At 42.4% G+C, this 21,471-nt stretch overlaps 2 protein-coding genes across 4 annotated transcripts in view; both read left to right on the top strand.

Annotated features, from left to right (window-relative positions):
* The first annotated feature begins 476 nt into the window (after positions 1–476).
* Positions 477–4,973, top strand: LOC136675721 (eukaryotic translation initiation factor 3 subunit K). Of its 2 annotated transcripts, none has more exons than XM_066652440.1 (8): positions 477–648; positions 1,639–1,737; positions 1,864–1,984; positions 3,619–3,696; positions 3,837–3,903; positions 4,089–4,166; positions 4,358–4,483; positions 4,782–4,973. In XM_066652440.1, the coding sequence occupies exons 1-8, from the start codon at positions 593–595 to the stop codon at positions 4,811–4,813; spliced, it is 657 nt and encodes a 218-aa protein (XP_066508537.1). In that variant the 5' UTR covers positions 477–592; the 3' UTR covers positions 4,814–4,973. The 2 variants fall into 2 exon arrangements, with proteins under 2 accessions (XP_066508537.1, XP_066508538.1); XM_066652441.1 differs by having other exon boundaries at positions 3,622–3,696.
* Positions 4,974–8,038: 3,065 nt separating this feature from the next.
* Positions 8,039–21,471, top strand: part of LOC136675878 (alpha-actinin-4) — a 35,443-nt gene continuing 22,010 nt past the window's right edge. For both annotated transcript variants that reach the window (XM_066652674.1, XM_066652673.1), the window contains exon 1: positions 8,039–8,267. In XM_066652674.1, the coding sequence (XP_066508771.1) occupies positions 8,145–8,267 (123 nt within the window). In that variant the 5' untranslated portion in view covers positions 8,039–8,144. The remainder of the gene's footprint in view (positions 8,268–21,471) is intronic.

Below are 21,471 nucleotides of genomic sequence, written 5' to 3' on the forward strand. Positions count from 1 at the left end.
TTAAACGGAGACACATCAGATTAATCTGAAAGTTTGGAAAAGGATAAAATAAAAATAATAAATCTATTGTGGATGACTGATAATTTCCCTCATTTTTTCTATCGCATACGGTCATTCACTCATTCATTCATTGTGTTTAACCGCTTATCCAGTTCAGGGTGGGAGCCTACCCGGAATAACTGAACGCATATTATTATAAGTTAGGAAATATATAAATATTTTGTTTGTACTTTTATAAATAAATTAATATTACGGATACAATATATTTTATCATTTGTATGAATATATTTTTTTACTTTTGTCTCGGCTTAAAGCGTGACTCGCTGAATTTAGTGATCAATAAATATGAATTACTAATATATATAATATATATTATTATTCATAATATATATTATTTTTTTTATTTGTTTTCCTTTTTTATTTTAATTTTATTGGTTAGAAGCTCTAACAGAGACTTTTAAGCGATTCCTTTTCCTTTTCCGCTGTGGGAGCCAGTGGAAGTGGCCGCGTGCGTTGACATAAAAAATAAAAATTACATTGAAATCAATTTAAAAGGAACCTCTGATTAAACTCGTCCCCGGATCGCAGAAACATGGCCTTCGAGCAGATGAGAGCGAATGTGGGGAAATTACTGCGGGGCATCGACAGGTAAACAACAAACACAACAGTAAACAAATAAACAGCAAAAACAACAACGTATGCTTTTTAATAAGAGCATAAACACCTCAGATGTGGTTCTGTTTGTGTAGCGTGCTATAAATGGTTTATTACGGTGTTTAGTGTAGTATAATGTTACACGTTTGTTTATACTGTGTTGTTTATTAAGATGTTCACACATGCAATATTACTGAGAAAAAATTCACATGTTGCATTCACATAGTATAAACCAACCAAAGAATAAAAACCAAAAACATCAGGAAGAAAATTTACAACAGAATATTAAACTTATAAAATATTCTCTGAAACAAGTTTTGCTATGGTCTTTAAAACGCGAAACACAACTGAAACCTTAACTCAATGTTGTAACAGGGATCCTGTAAAAACGATATAGACAGGTTTAATAAACATTTAACCACATTCTTAGAAATTGTATTGAGGTACAACAGTGTAATGTACCTTTTAAAGGTACAGCAGTGGTGTTAAAATCCAGTTGTTTTCCCTAAAATTTAATTACGTTCTCTTCTTCAGGAGGAGAGGTGGATTTCTGTAATCTTTCATTATAGAACTGTGTAAAATATAAGAACATGTATCCTGAGATGAAATGGGGTGTTTGGACTCAACACACATTTACATTCTACAATAATAATAGAATAATGTACATTTATGTTCCCCTGCAGCAGAACCATAACCAGGTCAGAACTACTTAAATTTTATATTTGTTTAAAATGGTTTTCTGCTTGAATACCGTCTTAAACATCTGAATGTATTGATTGACTACGTAAAAGTAATAGAAGCTTGTGAGATTCTGTCTTAGACATTTACTCTAGAACCACAGCGGAACGTCTCTGAGCTTCTGATTCTCTGGTTGTGGATTATTCTGCTATGGAATAAGGGTATGATCCAGAGTCAGTGCTGCATCTGAGTGGAGCTGGATTAAAACAGCAGATTAAACCGTTATGTTGTGTATGTTGTGTTAAGGTATAACCCAGAGAACCTGGCGACACTGGAGCGGTATGTAGAGACCCAGGCCCGGGAGAACGCATATGACCTGGAGGCCAACCTGGCTGTGCTGAAACTGTGAGTACACACCTGGGAGAACCAGAGAGACCCAGATTACACTCATCCTCCTGTCTCTCATCATCGAGCGTGAATATTTACCACTTGACCTCCGTCATCACACACACGCTCTCTCTATTTCTCTAGGTATCAGTTTAATCCTGCATATTTTCAGACCAGTGTGACGGCTCAGATTCTGCTGAAGGCTCTGACTAATCTTCCCCATACAGACTTCACTCTGTGTAAGTGTATGATCGACCAGCCTCACGTATCCTTTCAGTGCAGTGTGTGGACACCAATGGTGCTGCAGAGTTCAGACAGACAGGTTAGAGGACAGTACAGATCCCAGAATCCATGTCTGAGGAGCGCATTACACAGAAACATGCTCGCGTCTCACTCTGGCTTTACATTATTCAAAGTCTCTGTTTCCAGACGGAATACACAGAGTTCCCTGAGGTGGGAACAAGAGCCAGGGGAGACAGATGGAATGAGTGTGTTTCTCCAGCCTCTTATTGAATACTCATTTTCACCTAAACAGCTCTGTGAAGCTAAAGCTAGCACTAGATTTTATAAACCAAACTTGTTTTTTTATTTCCTATTTTATCAATTTTAAACATGCAGAAAGAGGAAGGGAGAGAGGGATGAATTGGGGGCAGACAAAGTGGGGAGTGAGATAGAGAGGGATGAGTGGGGGGATAGAAGGAGGGGGATGAGTGGAGGGAGACAGACAGAAGTGGAATGAGAGAGGGATGCGTGGGGGATAGAGAGAGGTGTGAGTGGGGGATTAGATGGGGCATCAAAGGGATAAATGGGGGCAGACAGAAAGAGGAAGTGAGGTAGAGGGATGAATGGAGGAGCAGACAGGAAGTGAGATGGATAGAAGGTGGAGTAGGGGGATAGGGATGAGTGGGGGAGACAGAAGGGGAGTGAGAGAGGGATGCATGGAGGAGAGGTGTGAGTCAGATGGAAAGTGAGAAATAAAGGAATGAGTGAGGGGAGGATGGACAGAAAAAGTGGGAGTGAGAGAGGGATGATTGGGGCAAACAGAAAGGAAGTGAGAGAGGGATGTGAAGGGGGGATTGGGGGAGACACAGCAGGGGAGTGAGGGATGCATGCAGGGATAAATTGGTGTGAGTCAGATGGGGAGTGAAAGAAAGGAAGGAGTGAGAGGAGTACAGAAAGTGGGAGTGAGGGATGAGTGGGGGGGGGCAGAAAGGGGGAGTGAGAGAGAGGGATAAGTAGTGTGGGATAGAGAGAGAAGGATGGGCCGGGTGTTCAGATGGGGAGTGAGGGATGAATGGGGAGGACGGACAGAAAGGGGAGTGAGAGAGAGAGAGTGGGGTATGACTGGTGGGGACACAAAGGGGGAGTGAGAGAGAGAGGGATGAGTGTGTGTGTCAGGTGGGGAGTGAGACAGAGAAAGGGGAGTGTGAGAGAATGAGACAGTAGGGGAGACAAAGGGGGAGTGAGATAGAGGGTCATGAGTAGTGGAAGGGACAGACAAAAAGGGGAGTGAGGAAATGAAAGGGATGGGGGGGCAGCAAAAAGGGGGCGTGAGAGATGAAAATGAGTGGGGTAAGGGACAGATGGAAAGTGAGATAGAAAAGGGATGAGTGGGGGATAGAGAGGGATGAGTTGCGGTGAAGGGGCAGAAAGGGAGTGAGAAAACAGATGAGGGTTAGACGATGGTGAGAGAGATGGGGGATGAGTGGGAATGACAAAGTGAAAGGGGGAGCAAGATAGAGGGAGGGATGAGTGGTGGGTCAGACAGTGAGTGAGTGAGAGAGAGAGGGATGAGTGAGGATGGAGAGAAACAGATGTGGGGTGAGTAGAGAGAGGGATAGAAACTGGGGAGGGGGGAGGGGGCTGTTGTAGGAGGCTGTTTCCTTGACAGCAGTGTCGCAGCAGGAGGAGCGACCAATCAGACAGATCCTGTACCTCGGAAACCTGCTCGAGACCTGCCACTTCCAGAGCTTCTGGGTAATACACACACTGGTACACACGGGCTCTTGCACACAATCTCAGACACGTTGATCTTGAGACTGAAAGTGCTAAAGGCTGTCAGCAGGTGGCGCACTTATGCCTTCTCTCTCCTCACTGTGTGTGTGTGTGTGTGTAAGGCGAGTCTGGAGGAGAACCGGGAGCTGATTGATGGAATCACAGGGTTTGAGGACTCCGTTCGAAAATGTAGGTAAAGCACGTGTGGGTTTCAGGAATGTTGTGTTTGTGAGAGAAGTTCAGTCTGTAATTATCTGGAACTGTGAAGTATACTTTTATCATAAAAAAGTGGATTTTATGGTAGTTGTGTATTCTTGTTTCACCATTGTACCAATGTTAACATTTGGTTTATCTGTTTTTGTGTGTGTGTGTAGTTATCTGTCATGTTGTAGGAATCACGTATCAGACGATAGAGCACCGCCTGCTGGCTGAGATGCTCGGGGACCCTCTGGGTGAGTCGAACAGAATCAGGATCGAACCCTCCACCATCAACAACATAGCTCCACCAATCAGAAACACACACACACACACACACACTGTGATATCACATCGCCTCCTGAACATAAAAATTGTTATTTTAATATTAATATTCTCTACCCCCTCTTATCTTTCTGTTCTCTTTCTCACACACTTTCTCTCTCAGACACTCAGGTGAAGGTGTGGATGAATAAATATGGCTGGATGGAAAATGAAGAAGGTCAAATATTTATTTATAATCAGGAGGAGAGCGTGAAGCCCAAGAACATAGTGGAGAAGATCGACTTTGAGAGTGAGTTCTTAATTCACTTACCAACACACACAAACACACATCACACTACCCATAACGATATACACATTTCACTACATGCACACACACACAGAAGACATTAGAGTCAGTTTTGTTGGAGGAGAACTCTTAAGTTACGGGTGAGTGTAAAATCTCTGGAGACAGATCAGAGCGTGTTGCGGTGAGAACCCTGGCACAGCCCTGCTGGGGAGAGGAGTTTAGTAACATCTGATTATTCCTGAGTTAGTGTACAGTGGGTCTTATGTTCACACCTGTACTTTGTCTTTTTCTGTTTCTGCAGGTGTCTCCAGCATCATGGCCACATCTCAGTGAACACACACACATACTCAGACGGTGACTTAAACCTCACACACCCCAGTATTGCAGGACTGCTTTGAGGATATTTATACCACCGCACTTGGCTTTTACTATACAAAGCCGTGAACACATAGCTACTGCTGATTTCCACTTTTCAAAATAAAACTTTATGTAAACCTTGTTCTGATCCTGATTCATTTCCGCTCAGTCTCACTGTCCTGACCCTCTGAACATATGCCTCGTTCCCATTTTCAGTTTCAATGGAGAATTCCTGCTTCAGGAAAACTGGTGATGGAGGTGAAATAAGAGTGAAGTATTTATAGAATACTGGACAATATAGGAGGAGCGCCCACCAAAGGCTCTGTCTCTGCAGCAGAGAGGTTGCATGGTCACCACTTTGTACCAAAGTCCATGAAAGAATCATTCATTCGTTCATTCATTGTCTCTAACTGCTTATCCCGTTCAGGGTTATGGTGGGTCCAGAGCCTACCTGGAATCATTGGACGCAAGGCAGGAAAACACCCTGGAAGGGGCACCAGTCCCTCACAGGGTAACACAAACTTACACATTCATTCATTCACTCACACACACACACACACCCTATGGACACTTTTGAGTCACCAATCCACCTACTCATGCGTGTTGGTTTTTATTTTTATTTATTTATTTTTATTTTATTTTATTTTTATTTTTTTAAAACACCCCCGGAAGAAACTTGCGCAGACACTGGGCGAACACACCAAACTCCTCACAGACGGTGAGCAGGACTCAAACCCCCAATTCCAGGTCTGTGTGACACTTCCTGTTGCGCCACCATGCCGTCCCCATGAGAGAATTGAATGGTAGAAAAAGAACATCTCACCATCTCCTGTCCACAAGAGTTTGAAGTGTTTGTGATCCACACCATATACTGTGTGAACCACTTGGAGGCAACAGTGCGGCACTATCCCTGACCTTTAGGATCGCTGCTTCAAAAAAACTAAATATCACACAAAGGGTGCAAGAGGAGTCAAACCCTCCCTGATGGCTGGGTTAAACTGTTCACAAATGTGACCGTGTGAATGGCTGGGTAAAGGTATGACTGGGTGAGTGTGTGAAACTGTCCACAGGTGTAAGCCACTGAGTGTGTGAAATTCAGCCAAAGTAACTACATTGTGGAAAAATGAGGAAATGTCAGAGTTAACAGGGAGAGAGAGAGATGGAAAGAATGGGGGAATAGAGAAAAGAGTAAATACATAAAGAAGAGAGAGGGTATTTGTAATGTTTTGCTGTGTGAGGTCATGATGCTCAGAGAGCCGTTCTCATTTACTGCAGTGTTCTGATTATATTTGATAGAAACCAGTTTGGTTTTGAACTGATTTTTAAGTCATGTTTAACTCAAAGGAAAACGAAACATTTTGCCACAGGGAATGAATTGTCACCTAAACCCCAACCACTTGACGGTGATTGGTCGGTGATGCTTCACCCCTGCATTCTAATTGGCTGGTAGTTCATCAACCTGAGTAGTTCTCCTAGCCAATCAGTGAGGAAGAGGAGGAGTGACCGCATTAACCAATCCCAGAAGAGGGTCAGAGCCTGTGGTGCCCACAATCAGGCCAGCATTGAGGGAGGCTGTTCATGAATAATTTATGAGGCATTGTTCTGTAAATTCACACTTTTTCCTCCTAAATAACAAAAACACAGGTTTATTCACCCTCTTATCCCTGAATTCTTTGCACCCACTCACAGCTGCTGGTTCTGTTTCAGACCGATTCTGGAGTTTAACGCTGGACTCTGAAGTTACAGTCAGTTTGTTGTGAGTAAATGTTTACAGGACATTGGAAAGAGGAAGAGTTCGTTTGGAGAGAGGAATGCTGGGTGTGTCTGCCACAGAGGTTCATCAACATTCTTCAAATATTTCTTCTTCTCATGATTAATATTCATGAGACATTATTAATCACATCCTCTGAATTACTAATAATAAGACGTTAGTCTCCACCTTCTCTGCTTTATATTCATGATGCAGTTCTTCTTTTGGACAGTCCCTTAATTCCAATCTTTAAGTAAAGTTGTTGTATATATTTAATATTATACTGACTACATAATTATAATAATGTGTAATGCTGCAAAGATTGATGTTCTTTCATTTTATTGCAATTTTTCCAGACTCTATTTTTAATGTTAATGAACTACATGTGAGTCTGTGTTTGCCTGATCCAGAAAGCAGTTAATAATTATTTTTTGTTTAATACACAGTTATTTGATAATTTCCCCCACAAAATTTAGATGTCATCATTTCCTCAAACTCCTATCAGTGTGCCAGAATTTTACAGACCTCAGGTCCAAAAGGAGGTGAATTTATTTTAAAAAGCATTCATCAATTAATTCTGATTTATTAAAAACGTGGACATCTGATGTTCTTCATAATACATTTTTAAGCTAATTCATTTTAATGTGTTCCAGATTTGACACCTGCAATGCATTTCAGAAATATTAAAACAGAAATAAGTCCCCAACTGTGTTCATCACTGTCATTCTATCCTCGTTTTATCCTGCTTCAGAGACGTTTATTTTGGACTGGAATCTACATCATGCTTTGTCCCTCTGTTAAATAGTTCTCTGCTGCAGAGCTGTATTGGAACTTCACCATACAATTCTACTGGATCTTCCACTCCTACCTACCTACGTCGCCATCCCCTGGCTCCTGTTGAACAGCTCAACACGCTTGGAAGAGGACTAACTGCCTATACCTGCTCTGTTACTCACTGTCTGATACTGTGCGTGATTCAGGGGCGAGTTCGGCTGTGCTTTCCAGACGCCTCATCACAGAGGAGCAAACTCATGATTTGTTAAAACATAGAAACATCTTCTTATACATTTAGTAAAAAGTCCTAATTTCTATAAAACATGCCACTGACCTGAGCTTCTGACTGAAGATGAAGTGTTTAAACAGGATGAGGTGGTTACAGAAAATTAATAAATGACTTGTGATAAAATTAATAAATGAGTGAATATATTATAAATTCTGGTTTTGTCTGAATGTGATTCACAGTGTGTTTACAAATCACTGCTCTGTTTCTGTTGGCTTCTGTTCCAGCTGCTTGGAGCTGGGCCAGTTAGAACTTTAATTTTAGTGGGCAATGGGAGTATCTGGTGTTTAACCCGCCTTCGTTTCCCAGAGTTGCCTCGCCCTCCCCTGTTGAATATTAACCAGGCGCGGGCGGGTCCCCCGAAAACCCCGCCCCTTCGCTGTGCGCTGTATCAGAGCTCCGCGGCCGCTCTGGACCTGACTGACTGCTCCGCTGTTGACTGAAACGCAGCGAGTTCATTTCGGCTGAGAGACTCGAGGCGTCCGCTCTACACGACCATGGTCGATTACCACGCAGCCAACAACGCCTCCTCCTCCGGTCCAGCAAGCTACATGGAGCCGGAGAGTGACTGGGACCGGGACTTGCTGCTCGACCCGGCCTGGGAGAAGCAGCAGAGGAAGGTGAGCTATCGGGCGGCTGCGCGCCGCAGGAAACCCCGGGGATGAGCTCCGGGGCCTAATGTATATTTTGCTTAAACGCTAGCCATTTAAAAATCGTTCAAATGGTCGCGGTATAAAAATTAATATAGTGAAATCGGAGCCGTGGATGCTGACCGTGAACTTAGGAAAATGCTCTTCTTAATGATATTAGAAACGACCTTAAAACTGAGACCGTTTAATCCGCGTTTTAAATATATTAATTAGTCTATTAAACATGTAAAGATAGATTGGAGTAGGATGCAGAAGTTCAGCTCACCCGCTTCTTGTTCGATTGTCCACATTCCACCTTAAACAGTGCAGCAGTGGAACCGTGGCGCCGCTGTTTAAAGTGGAACTGAGCCCACAGCAGTCTTTCAGCTCGGCCGAGCGTTCCTGGAATTCTGGAACACTGTTCCACTGTTGTGGGGAATGTCTGGGACAGATGTGGGGAACGGCTGGACCAGACATGGGGAATGTGGTTCTGTAGGGACAGATATGGGGATATTTGAGGGCAATTACTGGGTGGGTGATTTTGAGGCGGATTGGATAACTCCACAGGTTTTCGAGGCAGATTTAGGGGAATGTTAAAAGAAGATTTTGGGGCAGTTTGTGTGGATTAGTAGGGGCCAGTTCGAGGGCGTTTTCAGAGCAGTTCGGTGTGGGGTATTGGCGTGTGAATGGAGACAGGCGGAGCGGATGAATGCCATTCTGCTCTTTTTCTTCTCCACCCTCGCTTAGTGAGAGTTTCCGGTCTCCCAAGACCCCCTGTCTCCGAACCGGTGCAGTTTCTGCGCTGATCGGATCGATCAGGTTGATCGTGTTGATCTGTGCAGGCCTGCATAGGGAACATAAAGAAATACATGATTAAAACACTGCCTTTTTTAAAATCAAATTGGAGTTCGGATGATATGATTGGTCCAGCGCCACGTCACTTAATCCTGATGCGTAATCTGATTGGACCAGACGTCTGAGGTAAAATTTAGTGTTCCTTGACACGTTCAACTTTTCTGCACCTTTAGCCGCTCGAGCGCTTTAACTTTAACTGTTTATTTACTGATGATTCCTTCTAAAACCTGCGCATTCTCTAATGTTTTTGTCTGTGTTTACACACTGTGTGCAGTGCTGCTGTTGGCCTGTCGAGTAAATCCAGGTGTGTTTACCTGTGGCAGGTTCAGGTTTGGTGTGTGTAATTAAAGAGAACTGCCCTCAAATTGTCCTTCCAGCTCAGACTTGTCTTCACGCCATTTCTCCCTTTATTTTGAATTTGATAAGCTCTTTATTCTGGACACTTGTCAGAAACCTATGGAGTGTGAAGAGTTTGTAATGTCCAGTTGCATTTGGTTAAATTTAGCTCCAGAATTGCGCCCTTCTGGATGTCTCTGCCCTGTAGGATATAGGAGGTTTGGTTCTGGACGTGTTCTGGAGATTATACTGTGTTTTTTTTTATCTGCTGCTGTTTGTTGACTTGCTGAAGATCTCTGTGAAGTCACACAGGTGACTCCAGAGTCCAAAACTTCTCCAGGCTCTGTGTACTGGGTAATTCAGAGAAGGGCCCAGGGTGTGCTTGAGGTAGATTTGTCAGGTTTTGGAGGTTTGTTCGGTTTATGTTTTGTCAGGTTTTAGATGTTTGTTTAATGTAGTTTTGTTTGTGGGGTTGGTTCTGTTGGGTTATGTCAGGTTTTGGATGGTGATAATGTGCAATTATTTGTCATTGTACAACATACAACAAAATGTGTCTTTTGCATGTAACCCATCTGTGGCAGTGATCACACATACACGTTAGTGTACTAGGGGCTGTGAGCACACACCCAGAGCGGTGGGCAGCCATCCCCTGGGCCTGGGGAGCAGGTGTGGGTTCAAATTGGGTTTTGGAGGTGTGTGGGAGGAGTGTTGTACACACTGATTACCAAGGTTGCACCTGAAGACAGGATACTGTTGAGCTACACGTGGTTTCTGGTCCGTGTGATGTTGCTGCAAGACTTGGCTGAATGGGAAAATGTGTCTGATTTAATTTAAGTCCGCCGTCAGCCGAAATCTCGGTGCGAGGCATTGATTGGGTCTGGTTGGAGACATATCATGATGGAACTGATGAACAATTAAAGGTTGTTTAAGTATGTGCTTGTTTATGCTCAGGTTTGACTCAGTTTGATGAATAAGAGATTAAGGTAAACTTTTTTTTTTTTTAGAGGAATGTCCTAACCAGCTCTTTACTCTCGTGTGTTTCCCTACATGTAGTGCACAGTGCACAGGGCACTTTTCAGGACACACCCCATGAAGCCAATACTGACATGCATGCACGCCGCTAGATGCAACTCGAATTTAAGTCAGAGCAGATTGTAAACAGACTGGGTATTTCACAGTCTGCTGTTTGTATAGATACACAAAGGAAAAAAACATGTAAAAATGGGTAAACTCGGTCAGCGCTGTCTCTACACACTGCAGTTGGAGCTGGAGATTAGAATAGTACTTTGTTGCGGCTACGTTCCACCTTAAATGGTTCAGAAACAGCGCTGTAGCCTGCGTCAGTTTTGCATCATTTAAGGTGGAATGGAAAATTAGAATGTGTGGCTCACCATGTTCTCCTACAGGTAATACTCATTATTTGGGGATATGTGCATCCAGCACTATGTAATATATTGTACTTTTTCATAGTTTTACCATTTAATCTGTCCTCCACTGTAGAGCTCCACTGTTCGAGCATGTGTTTACTTTCTCTTCTCTGTTCTGATTGGCTGTTGAAGGGACTCATTCAGCCTTGAGTTGGTGGAGAGTTTAAACTATGTGACTACCTCCAAAATTGGGTAGAAAAATCAAACGCTAAAAGTTGTGTAGTGTAACCCAGCTTAATGATATGCCAAAGAACACTGACTTCATTCAAGCAACCACAAAGAAGCATGCTAACACAGGTCAGCAGCATTTCACAGTTGTGACAAATATTCTCGAGTGTAAAAAGCTGTTCAGTTAGGCTATACTATGTTTTTCTATTTGTACTTATGGAAATTTACTTTTTCATGGCTCTGAAACATAAATGTTTTTAATGTGCAGTTAATAAAAAGTAAATGTTGTTAATTCAAGCTTATATCTTATTAGTGATGCAGAACACTGGTTTAACAAAATAAAATATGTAAGTATAGCAATATAAATATCAGGATTTATAGGCATTTGTCTAGTAGTTAAAATAGATAACGTAGGTATCGGTACTCAGTATCAGCATATACTTGAACATGAAATATCTGTATCGAAAGGGAAAAAGTGGTATCGGTGCTAATATGTTACAAAACAAGAGTAAAGAGAAGCTAGGCAAGCCTAGTTTTGTTGTACTGCCATTATCAATATAGCCGTTGTCACAGAGGTGTTTCTGGCACCTACCAACTTGTGTTTTTGGACTGTGGGAGGAAACCCACGCAGACACGGGGAGAACACACCAAATAGAGCTGTGCTATTTTAAATGTGTGAGTAAGATATGTGTGTCTGAGTGTGAGAATTTGTGAGAGTGTGTGTAAACTGTCTCTGTATTCGTAAGTTCCTGTTGATGTTGTAATGTTCTTTTTTTGTGTAGCATTACAAAGTTAACACTAGGAAGTTTTGTCACATTGTTTAATGTGGAGAAGTAAACATCATGCTGTTTTTTGTGTGAGAGAGAAAGACTTCCAGAGAGCGACCTGAAAATGAACAATGAACAGTACAGACTTTACTACAGCAGTGTGTGTAGGTGAATGAGGTCACTGGGTGTGTGTGAATACCTGTCATCATCTCAATTCACACACCTCCTGTTTCAAAGAGATATAGAAAGATAGTTTGTGTCTGTATGGTAGTCGGACGCTATCTGATTATTCCTGAGCGTCTGGCTTGAGGGTTGATCACTGAGCGAATGCCGGACTCCCTGTTAGTCATGTTTGTGATGTCACCACACACACAGATATTTAGTGGTTTCTGATTGCTCACTGTGTTCTCGCATTCAGTCTTGTTGTAGTGTGATTAACGCATGAGGACAAGTGTGTTTAGAGGTAAAAATATAGAGAAGAAATAACAACAATTAAAAAAATATATTTGAACTTGTGTAAATCTCATTGACTTTCAGTAAAATGTATGCACCACACACAACATGTACATACCTAACATACACATGCACATAGGGATGGGCGATATTTTTCATTCCACCATGCATCTCAAAATATTATTGTGGTATATGGTATTACCGTAAGCATCTCTCACACTCATCACACACCACACATACATGCATTTCACCCACACCGCACATACAAGCGTCTCACACACACCCACACATACATGTGTCTCACACACCCCACACGTACATGCGTCTCTCTCACGCACACACAATGCATGCATCTCTCTCAAACACACACACAACTACACATGCATGCGTCTCTCTCTCTCTCTCTCACACACACACACACACGTGTGCACACAACACATTGGCATGCATCTCACACACAAATATGCATTACAAATACATGCATCATCACACACTACACACATACATGCACTACACACACTACACATACATGCATCACACACTTACATGCATAACACGTACACACTACACTTAAATGCATCACAAAAACACACATACTTGCATTACACACCTGCATTCATAACACACACATATAACACACTGAATGCCGATATAAGAAATGATATTATACACATAGTGAAAAATAATATTTTATGAATATGAAGTTTTATGTGTTATTTCAATTTCATCTCTCAATATTCAAATGACAATCAAATTTCCATATTTAAATATGTTTAAGACAAAGGTTTTCATTGGGTGTCTTAACTTTTCCTCATATATTGAAAATAAATTACATTGCAAATTACATTGGCTCTGTACACGAGTTAGTACTTAAAAACTTAAACTTCAAATATCGATATGAACAATATAGCCTCACTCCATATCCCACTCTGTTCTATCCTGCTATATTTTAATATATCAGTATGCCGCCCAGGGACGGCACGGTGGCAGGTAGTGTCGCAGTCACACAGCTCCAGGGACCTGAAGTCATGCTCCGGGTGACTCTCTGTGAGGAGTTTGGTGTGTTCTCCCCGTGTCCGCATGGGTTTCTTCCGGGTGCTCCGGTTTCCTCCCACAGTCCAAAAACACACGTTAGTAGGTTGATTGGCGACTCAAAAGCGTCCGTAGGTGTGACTTAATGATTCCAGGTAGGCTCTGGACCCAGCGCGACCCTGAACAGAATAAGCAAAATGAATGAATGAATGATTATACCGACCAGACCTACACACACACTACACATACATGCATAACACACACACACTACACAACAGTGAATGTGTGTGTGTTTGTAAATACGATTCTGTGAGGGGAAAAGAATGCCCTGCAGAATATCAGTGGACAATTTTTGCCCTTAGTTCAGTTTCGGAGGAATGTGCTGTTTAATATATTTAAGTGCAGTAGTTTGGTAGACTTTGTAACAGTGCAGTAATAGGTGATGCACTATATATCTCCGGCCAATAAGTTATTTTGACAATTTGTGGATTTATTATTATTTTTTTAAATTATTGTTATCTGTGCAAAATTATTGGAACTTTTGCTGATATTACAGGCGATACCTTTATTGTTTACAACTATGCCGTGTGGACACTTTTCACAGTTTCTGCAGAGAACAGTCTCTAAGTTTACATTTCTCGGTTTTAGGGGTGAAAACTATTTTAAAATGTCAGTGATGCTCAGTCCATACATGCACAGATAGCGGTGTAAAAACACACACACACACACACAGCAGGTTGTTATGGAGACGGTTATTATTGGTTATTATTTTTTCTCACGTGGTGTGTTTTATGTTTAGAGAAACGGCCACCTCTCACACTGAGACAGAATTAGTGTCTAGAACACTTCACAAACTAATATGCATAGCAGTCTGCTGACTCAGATCTCACACATTAACTGTGTGAAAAAAAGATTTAAATATTCTGGAAAAAAATGTAAATGTTCTTTTTAAATGCTCGATCTCACTGTTAAACTCACACTGCGACTGTAAGCAAAACTTGCTCTTAATCTTAGAGTGTGTGGAGTGTAAACTCTGCTCACTCAGTTCCCTCTCATAAACAAAACCTGAATCTAGAAAATGAGGAGAATCGCTCGTGCGTTAATGTTATGCACCTTACACTTTCTAATATAACTTTCTAAAAACACTTTCATAAAACATTTCCTGCCAGGAGCAGATATTTAAAATGGAAGACGGAGAGAAGTTCTGTCACTGCATCCGACATTCGGCTCTGACTCGGAATCAGAATTCAAGCAGATGGTCAGTGCTGCTCTGCTGTAAAACTATAACCGATAATAATGTATGTAAAAGTGTCTTCTGGAGTAGCTCCGCCTCTTCGGGTCGTATCACACTGAGAACCAGCAAAAACAGCCCCCCACCCCAAACGAGAAAGATAAATATTTCCAAAAACTATTTCATTTATTATTTTTTTCCCCCTTCACGTTTTCTCTAAAACATAAATAAAAATAAGAGTTCTGTGTTTTCTACCTTCTCTCCTGTCCTCATTCTGCCACATGAGGGTGGTAGGGAGTGAGCTAGTGCAGCCAGTTACTAAATAAACACAAAATCCAAAAGTGACGGAGAAGCTGCATCATTGATGCCCTGTCAGTGAAGATCATGGTGGTCAAATTACCGCACTGTGCCATCCATGTCTGAGATGCACACCATGCGTTTCTGCACCTCGACACTGACACTGCTTGTTACGTTGGGAATGTTTCACAAAGAGGAAAACAGAGGAAATAGGAAAAATACATAGTTGCTGTCGGTAAAAGGGTTTTATAATAATTTAGGTTCTAAAGCCTATCTGTGTTCTTTTACAGTCTGTGTCGCTGGGTAACACACTAAAGCAGTGAGGAGTTTGCTCTGAGGGATATTCATATTAATGTTGTTAGTCAGGGTTCCACATGCACATAATCTCTACATAAGTAATTAAACAGACCCCCTGTTACTCCCCTACTGAATCACTAAACATACCACTTAATCATCCCCTACTCATCCCCTTAGTTACTGACCCACTACTGACCATCACCTGACAGAGAACTCCTCCCAGGATTGAACATGATTAACCAGCTTTTTTTTTAATTGAACCTAGGTTGAGAGAATTGTAATAGGGAAATGGTTTAGATAACTGTTATTTGATAACAGTATGGTTTTAGATGGATGTTTTAAGGTATGTGTGTGTGCGCATCTTGAACATAATGTACCTTACCTCACTGTTAGACAAACCTTCAGAACGGACCACAGTCGCAGCACAGCTGTAAAACTCTGAACCTTAGCCTGCTGTAAAACTACACACTCACACACACGCGCTCACATTTTTACACACACACAAGTAGTTTAGCTAGCATGAGTCATAAGAATAAAGTGCTGTGTTAAAAGGATGTGAGTGCTGACATCACTAACACATTTAACCACAGTAACACATTTCCTGGGTGTTGTGCCATGGTGTGTGAGAGTTTGGTTCTGGTGGGCCAGGTTTTGGCCTGTGCTGTAAATGGAGGATAGTGATTGAAACTCCTGGTTTAAAGCATTTTCTCACGCTGAGTTGCAGGTTGGTGAGTGGTTTGCCCTGACTCGGCCGAGCCAGGATAAGGAAGTTGTGGTTCCTGTGGTTTCTCTCATTTCCTCTTAAACATTTAAAATATGATTGTTATTCTGTGTCTTATAATTAAATCATCAGCGTTTCCATAAAATATCAGATTGAACGCAAGTGACTTAGACCCTTCCTCACCACTCCAAACCACTGGGGTACGCAGAGGGTTATATGTGGATATACACAGTTAGAAAAGGTTATGGATGGTTATAAATAGAAGTGCAGGGTTAGAAATGTGTAATTGTGAAATCTACTGAAGGTGAACACACTGCATCAGGCGAAAAATTAAAATATCAGAAAACTGTAAACACCAGTGTGTAGCCAACACTCATGTCTACAAAGTTCAAAGCTCTAAAGACAACTTCATAAATGTTCACAATATGTTTTTTCACTGTATATCAGTACTTTTGAAAATAGGTTTTTGGGAAGTCCATGTTTAGAGTTAATTTAAACAAAAAACAGATGCAAGACATAGACTTCTCTCACATTATTGTTGCAGGATTTGTGCTGAATATTAGCATGTGTAGCTTTTTGAGAATAAACATTTTTCGGTAGGTGAAATTTGTTAAAATGTCAAGATGTATCGGATCACCTCAGACATGGCTGAAAGGCCTCCAGAAGGTTAAACTCAGCAGTTGTGGTTTTGTTGAGTGTCAAGCAGTGTGTGTGAACAACTTTCACAACTTTAACGGAACTCTACAAATGCAGAAAGAGCCACCTTCCTCCACTGACAGTACGCAGTCACACAGCTCCCCTTATTTTCCTACACAACATTGTACCTGTTTGGGGGTGGGAGATATGGTGACCAAAGTCAATGCAGAAGCAGAAAGTTGGCTTTAGCCTTAAAGCCTCGAAAACCAGTTTTTCTTTGGGTCGCAGGCTTTTTTCAGGTTGAGAGCGTTTCTACAGGGCTTTTTCATTGTGTATGGTGTGATGTTATGAGATAAACCTTCTCCTGATAAAGTCAAGGAAGGAAGTGTCAGGAACTGCATCAGGGAACAGGACACGGTTCTATCTGCAGGATAACATGGCCCTAACTGACTGCAGAGTTCATAAGTAAGGAGGTGAAGGATCAGAAATTTGTTTTTAATCCAAATCACCTCATGGAAGTGGCTTCTGAATTATTCATTCTTTCATTCAGTCTTTGTAACCACTTATCGAATTCAGGGCTACAGTGGGTCTAGAGCCTACCTGGAACTGACTGGGTGCATGGCAGGAAAACAAACTGCAGAGCGACAAACACTCATACATTCACGCACACCTATGGACACTTTTGAGTAGCCAATCCACCTACCAATGTGTGTTTTTGGACAGTGGGAGGAAACCGGAGCACCCGCTAGAAACACATGGTCACGGTGAGAACACACCAAATTCTTTGCAGACAGTCTTTTGGAGTTGGGTTGGTGAACACACAACCCCAGGACCCTGGAGCTGTGTGACAGCAGCCCTACCTGCTGTGCCGCCTGGCTGCTGAATAATCATGCACTAAATTACTCACTCACTCACTGTAGCCATGTTTCTCACAGCTGATAATACTCACAGCTAGATAAAACTGCATGCATGACCCCGGCTGGTGTAGGACAGATGTTTTTTGTGTAAACATCTGTAAGTCATACTGTGCGGGTTCTGCTGGCCGGTACCGGTTCTGCTGAGCCCTTAAGGAGAAAGTAGCAGATTTTTAAATCATAAGCCAGCAGCTCCACTGAGTTTGTTTTTTCTGACTTCCATAGAAGTCCAGTCTGCTTGTTCTCTCTCTCTCTCCCTCTCCATCTCTCTATTCCTCTCTATATCTCTCTATCGCTCGATCTTCCTCTCTCTTTCTCTCTCTCACATATGCTCTCTCTCTGGGACAGGAAGTTGGGTGTGTCTGTTTTTTCTTCCCTCTCTTCTTCCTCTTTCCTCAGCGCCTGTGTTTTTGTTGCCTCACTGGTCACTTTAGCGTGTTTCGGGGGTCTCATGTTTTGCGTTCCTGCACTCAAATGACACACACACACACATACACACACACACACACTCTAAAGCAAACAGGCCTCTAAGTGACAGGTTTTATTTATTTATGGGTAGTCAGTTTTTTATTTGTGTCGTGTGTGTGTATGACAGTGGTGAGCAGTCAGGATGCTGTTTGTAATTTCTCTGTAAAATGCATGGATTTCACTCTGACGTTTTTGAGGATATGAGCAGTCTTAATATTCCTGAGGCCCGGTTTAGGTCACTAGGCCACAGTAGTGCAGAGATCCTCACAAGGTGTGTGTGTCTGTGTATGTACCTTTGTCACATTACAGAGGCAGCGGTGGTGTGGTTCAGCTTTTGCCTTATAAGGAAAAGTGTGTGAGGAGGAGAGACAGGAAGAGAGTCACAATACAAACCGGCCTGACTCGCCCAGTCACATTCTCTCTCTCTCTCTCTCTCTCAGTGATAAAAACGTAAAGTTAAATGCTGTGTGGTAGTGAATAATTTATAGTCTATGATAAATGATTCGTGGTTATTATAGAACGTTTAAGGTTAAATTTGTAACAATTACAAAATATTCTTTAATAGTTATGAGATTTATATTTGAACAGCTATTTTTTCAGATTTTAGATGAACAATAGTAGTTTTCCAGTACTTATATTTAATAGTAACTAGTGGTGCTCAGTATTTTACAACAGTTTGCATAAATATTTTTTAATGACACACTGAAGAACAGTTGTTCCATAACACTGAGGGTTTACAGCAGGTTTCATTAGTTTTCATCTGAGGTTATTACATGAGAGCGTATTTGAGGCTTGTTTACAACTAAATATAAAACGTCCCCTGGTTCCGAAGGTAGTGTTAGACCACCTTCCCTCTGTTCTCAGCCATGTGGTCGAGGGGTAAGCGATGAGGGAGACTCCTGCGCAATGTGCAGGTTAAGTGTTTAAACACATTAACAGCATGTCTCTGGAGACAGGCCTTTTTTCTGAGACCGTTTCCTTTAAGGTGGTTTAATGTTGTTTAAGGTGGCTAAGGAAGATTTAATTCATCTTTGGGTTTTTCTTCTTATTTGGTGAAAGTCTCAGCTGCACACGCCCAGTAGGTTCCACCTGCTCTGTTCCACGTTCCTGAAATATTCTCTTTTTAGGTTTAGTGCTGTTCGGAATAACATGAGTTCCTCACATTCCTGAAATGGCTGTCGTTTTTCCAGATGCAGGGTTTACAGCCCCGGTCCAAACCTCTGTTAGAACCAGAGCAGCGCTTAAAATCCCTCTCACGCGTGTGCACACACACACACACACACACACACACACACACACACTGAAGTTCTGAAACGAATATCCTCTCCTTTGGAAGTGAGACGTGATTAATCTGACCATGAGGTTTTTTTGCTGTGGATGTTACATTCCCACCAAACACACAAACACACCTCATTAAAAACACACACACACGCGCACACATTCCCAAGGCCTGAGTCTAAAACTTGATCCTCACCCCAAGCTCCACAAAGACAGGAAGCAGCATAAATAAATCAACAAATAAACCCAGATCCGCTCCGCAGCCAAAACTAGGGCCCAGAACTCCCTCAGAACCCCAGTACACTAACACAAACACACACACACAGGCTGAACCAGAACATAGCTGTGAGGATCTGAGGATTCCTCATCCTAGAGGAACTCCATCTCTCCAGAGAACACAATTACAATGTTCCACACACCAGTGCTGGGTGTTATATGCCACTGGGGGGGGCAGCAGAACACAGCTGGACTCCTCTGTGCAGAGGGGTGTACACAAACTTCTGGATGTGAAATAATGTAAATGTTGTGTAAAGTTTATGTAAAAGTGTGTGTGTGTGTGTGTGTGTTTAATGGTCGTGTTGTCATCACTGATATTCTCAGTCTGCTGCTGTTTTACACACACTAAGGTGAAATGGAAAATCTAAAGGAGTTGCGCTGGTGAATAAGAATACACCTGGATTTATCATCTGTGCTATTTAGGGTGAAATGGAAAATTAGTGTTGGTGGTGAATAAGCAGGACAGAAGTTATTTCTGACAGGTGTTGAAGCTGGAATGATACATGTTGAAGGAACTGGTGAATAATGTTGGAGGTGTGTGTGTGTGTGTATAGCCTCTCTGACCCAGCACACGCTCACTCAGTCAGGGAGTTTTCAGAGGTGATTGTGTTTGTGTTTTCCACAGTGCAGGACTAATTTGTGTTTGTGTTTATTGTTGTTTCTCTGTCCGTTACGGAGGAAGACAGTAATATTTGGAGACTGTAAAAATCAGATCTGACAGGTGTGTGTGCCGCACCCTGTTTGGTAGTTCTGCTGCATTCACACATTCTGCAGGTGTCCATGTGTGTGCTTGCGTCACACTCTGGGGTGTGTTAGGATGTTTGTATTAGCGAGAGTGAGTGAGTGTATATGTGTGCAGGAAGAAGTACGTTAAGGTGTGTGGGAGAGCGAGTGTACATGCCTGTGCAGGGTGTGTGAGTATTTTAAACGAAACATTTAAACCTGAGCAGATGTCTCAATGTATTGAGAAACTGATCTGAGAGTGGCGCCCCCTTCAGGAGAAAGTCTTTTTTAAACCAAACCAATTCTGATTCTTGAACTAGTTACTCTCCAGTAACCACTCCCGCTTTTTTAACCAGGACATAACCAAAGCCAGTGAGTACTGGACTGGTGCCTCCACTGTTTACAGCACAGTCAGATCAGAGTGACTGCTCCTCATGTCCTCAACATTCTCACAGACAGACAGACACACACACCTGTCCGGGGGGGATGTTGAGGTGGGTGGATATGGTGAGGGTGGACTCACTGAGGGGGATGTGCGGATCCATGTTTTGATTCTGCTTCAAAACAAAGCCCCCGTCACATACCCAGTAGTGGGGGGTGGTGTTGGTACAAGGGGGTTGAAGAGACTCATTATTCACTAAACTCAATGCAGTCTTTGTGTGTGTGTGTGTGTGTGTTTCCAGAGCTAAGTAATATTTTCCAACCCCGCTCTGACATTTTGTCTATGGATGATGAGTCTAAGCTGATCTGGGAGCAGTGGGCGGACTATCCTCTCCTCTAATAGACAAATATTAATAGAGCGCAAACACTATAACACATGTGCATGCTCACACACACAGCTGTGCTGCTTGTTTTTAAACCGTGTTACCACTCACTGTCCACTCTGAGACACTCCTACCTTGTTGGTCCACCTTGTAGGTGTAAATTCAGAGACATAAACTCTTCTGTTGCTGCACAGTTTGTGTTAGTTGTCCTGGCTGGATGTTTTTGGTTGGTGGACTACTCTCAGTCCAGCAGTGACACTGAGGGTTTTAAAAGCTCAAGCAGCATAGCTGTGTCTAATCCACTCGTACCAGCACAACACATGCTAACACACCACCACCACGTCAGTGTCACTGCAGTGCAGAGAATGAGCCACCACCCAAATCACATGCTCGGTGGGGGTCCAGACCATTTGAAGAAAGTGGGGGGTGGTGAGAACAGGTACTGAGTAAAGGGAACAGTGGAGCTGAGATGGGGGAAATTGAGGAGACAATGGAACTGGGAGAGAAGACAGTTGGTACATTGATGTGACAGTGGAGCTGAGAGTGTACAGT

This window comes from Hoplias malabaricus, chromosome X1 (genome assembly GCF_029633855.1).
Source record: "Hoplias malabaricus isolate fHopMal1 chromosome X1, fHopMal1.hap1, whole genome shotgun sequence".
NCBI classification, from domain to species: Eukaryota; Metazoa; Chordata; class Actinopteri; order Characiformes; family Erythrinidae; genus Hoplias; species Hoplias malabaricus.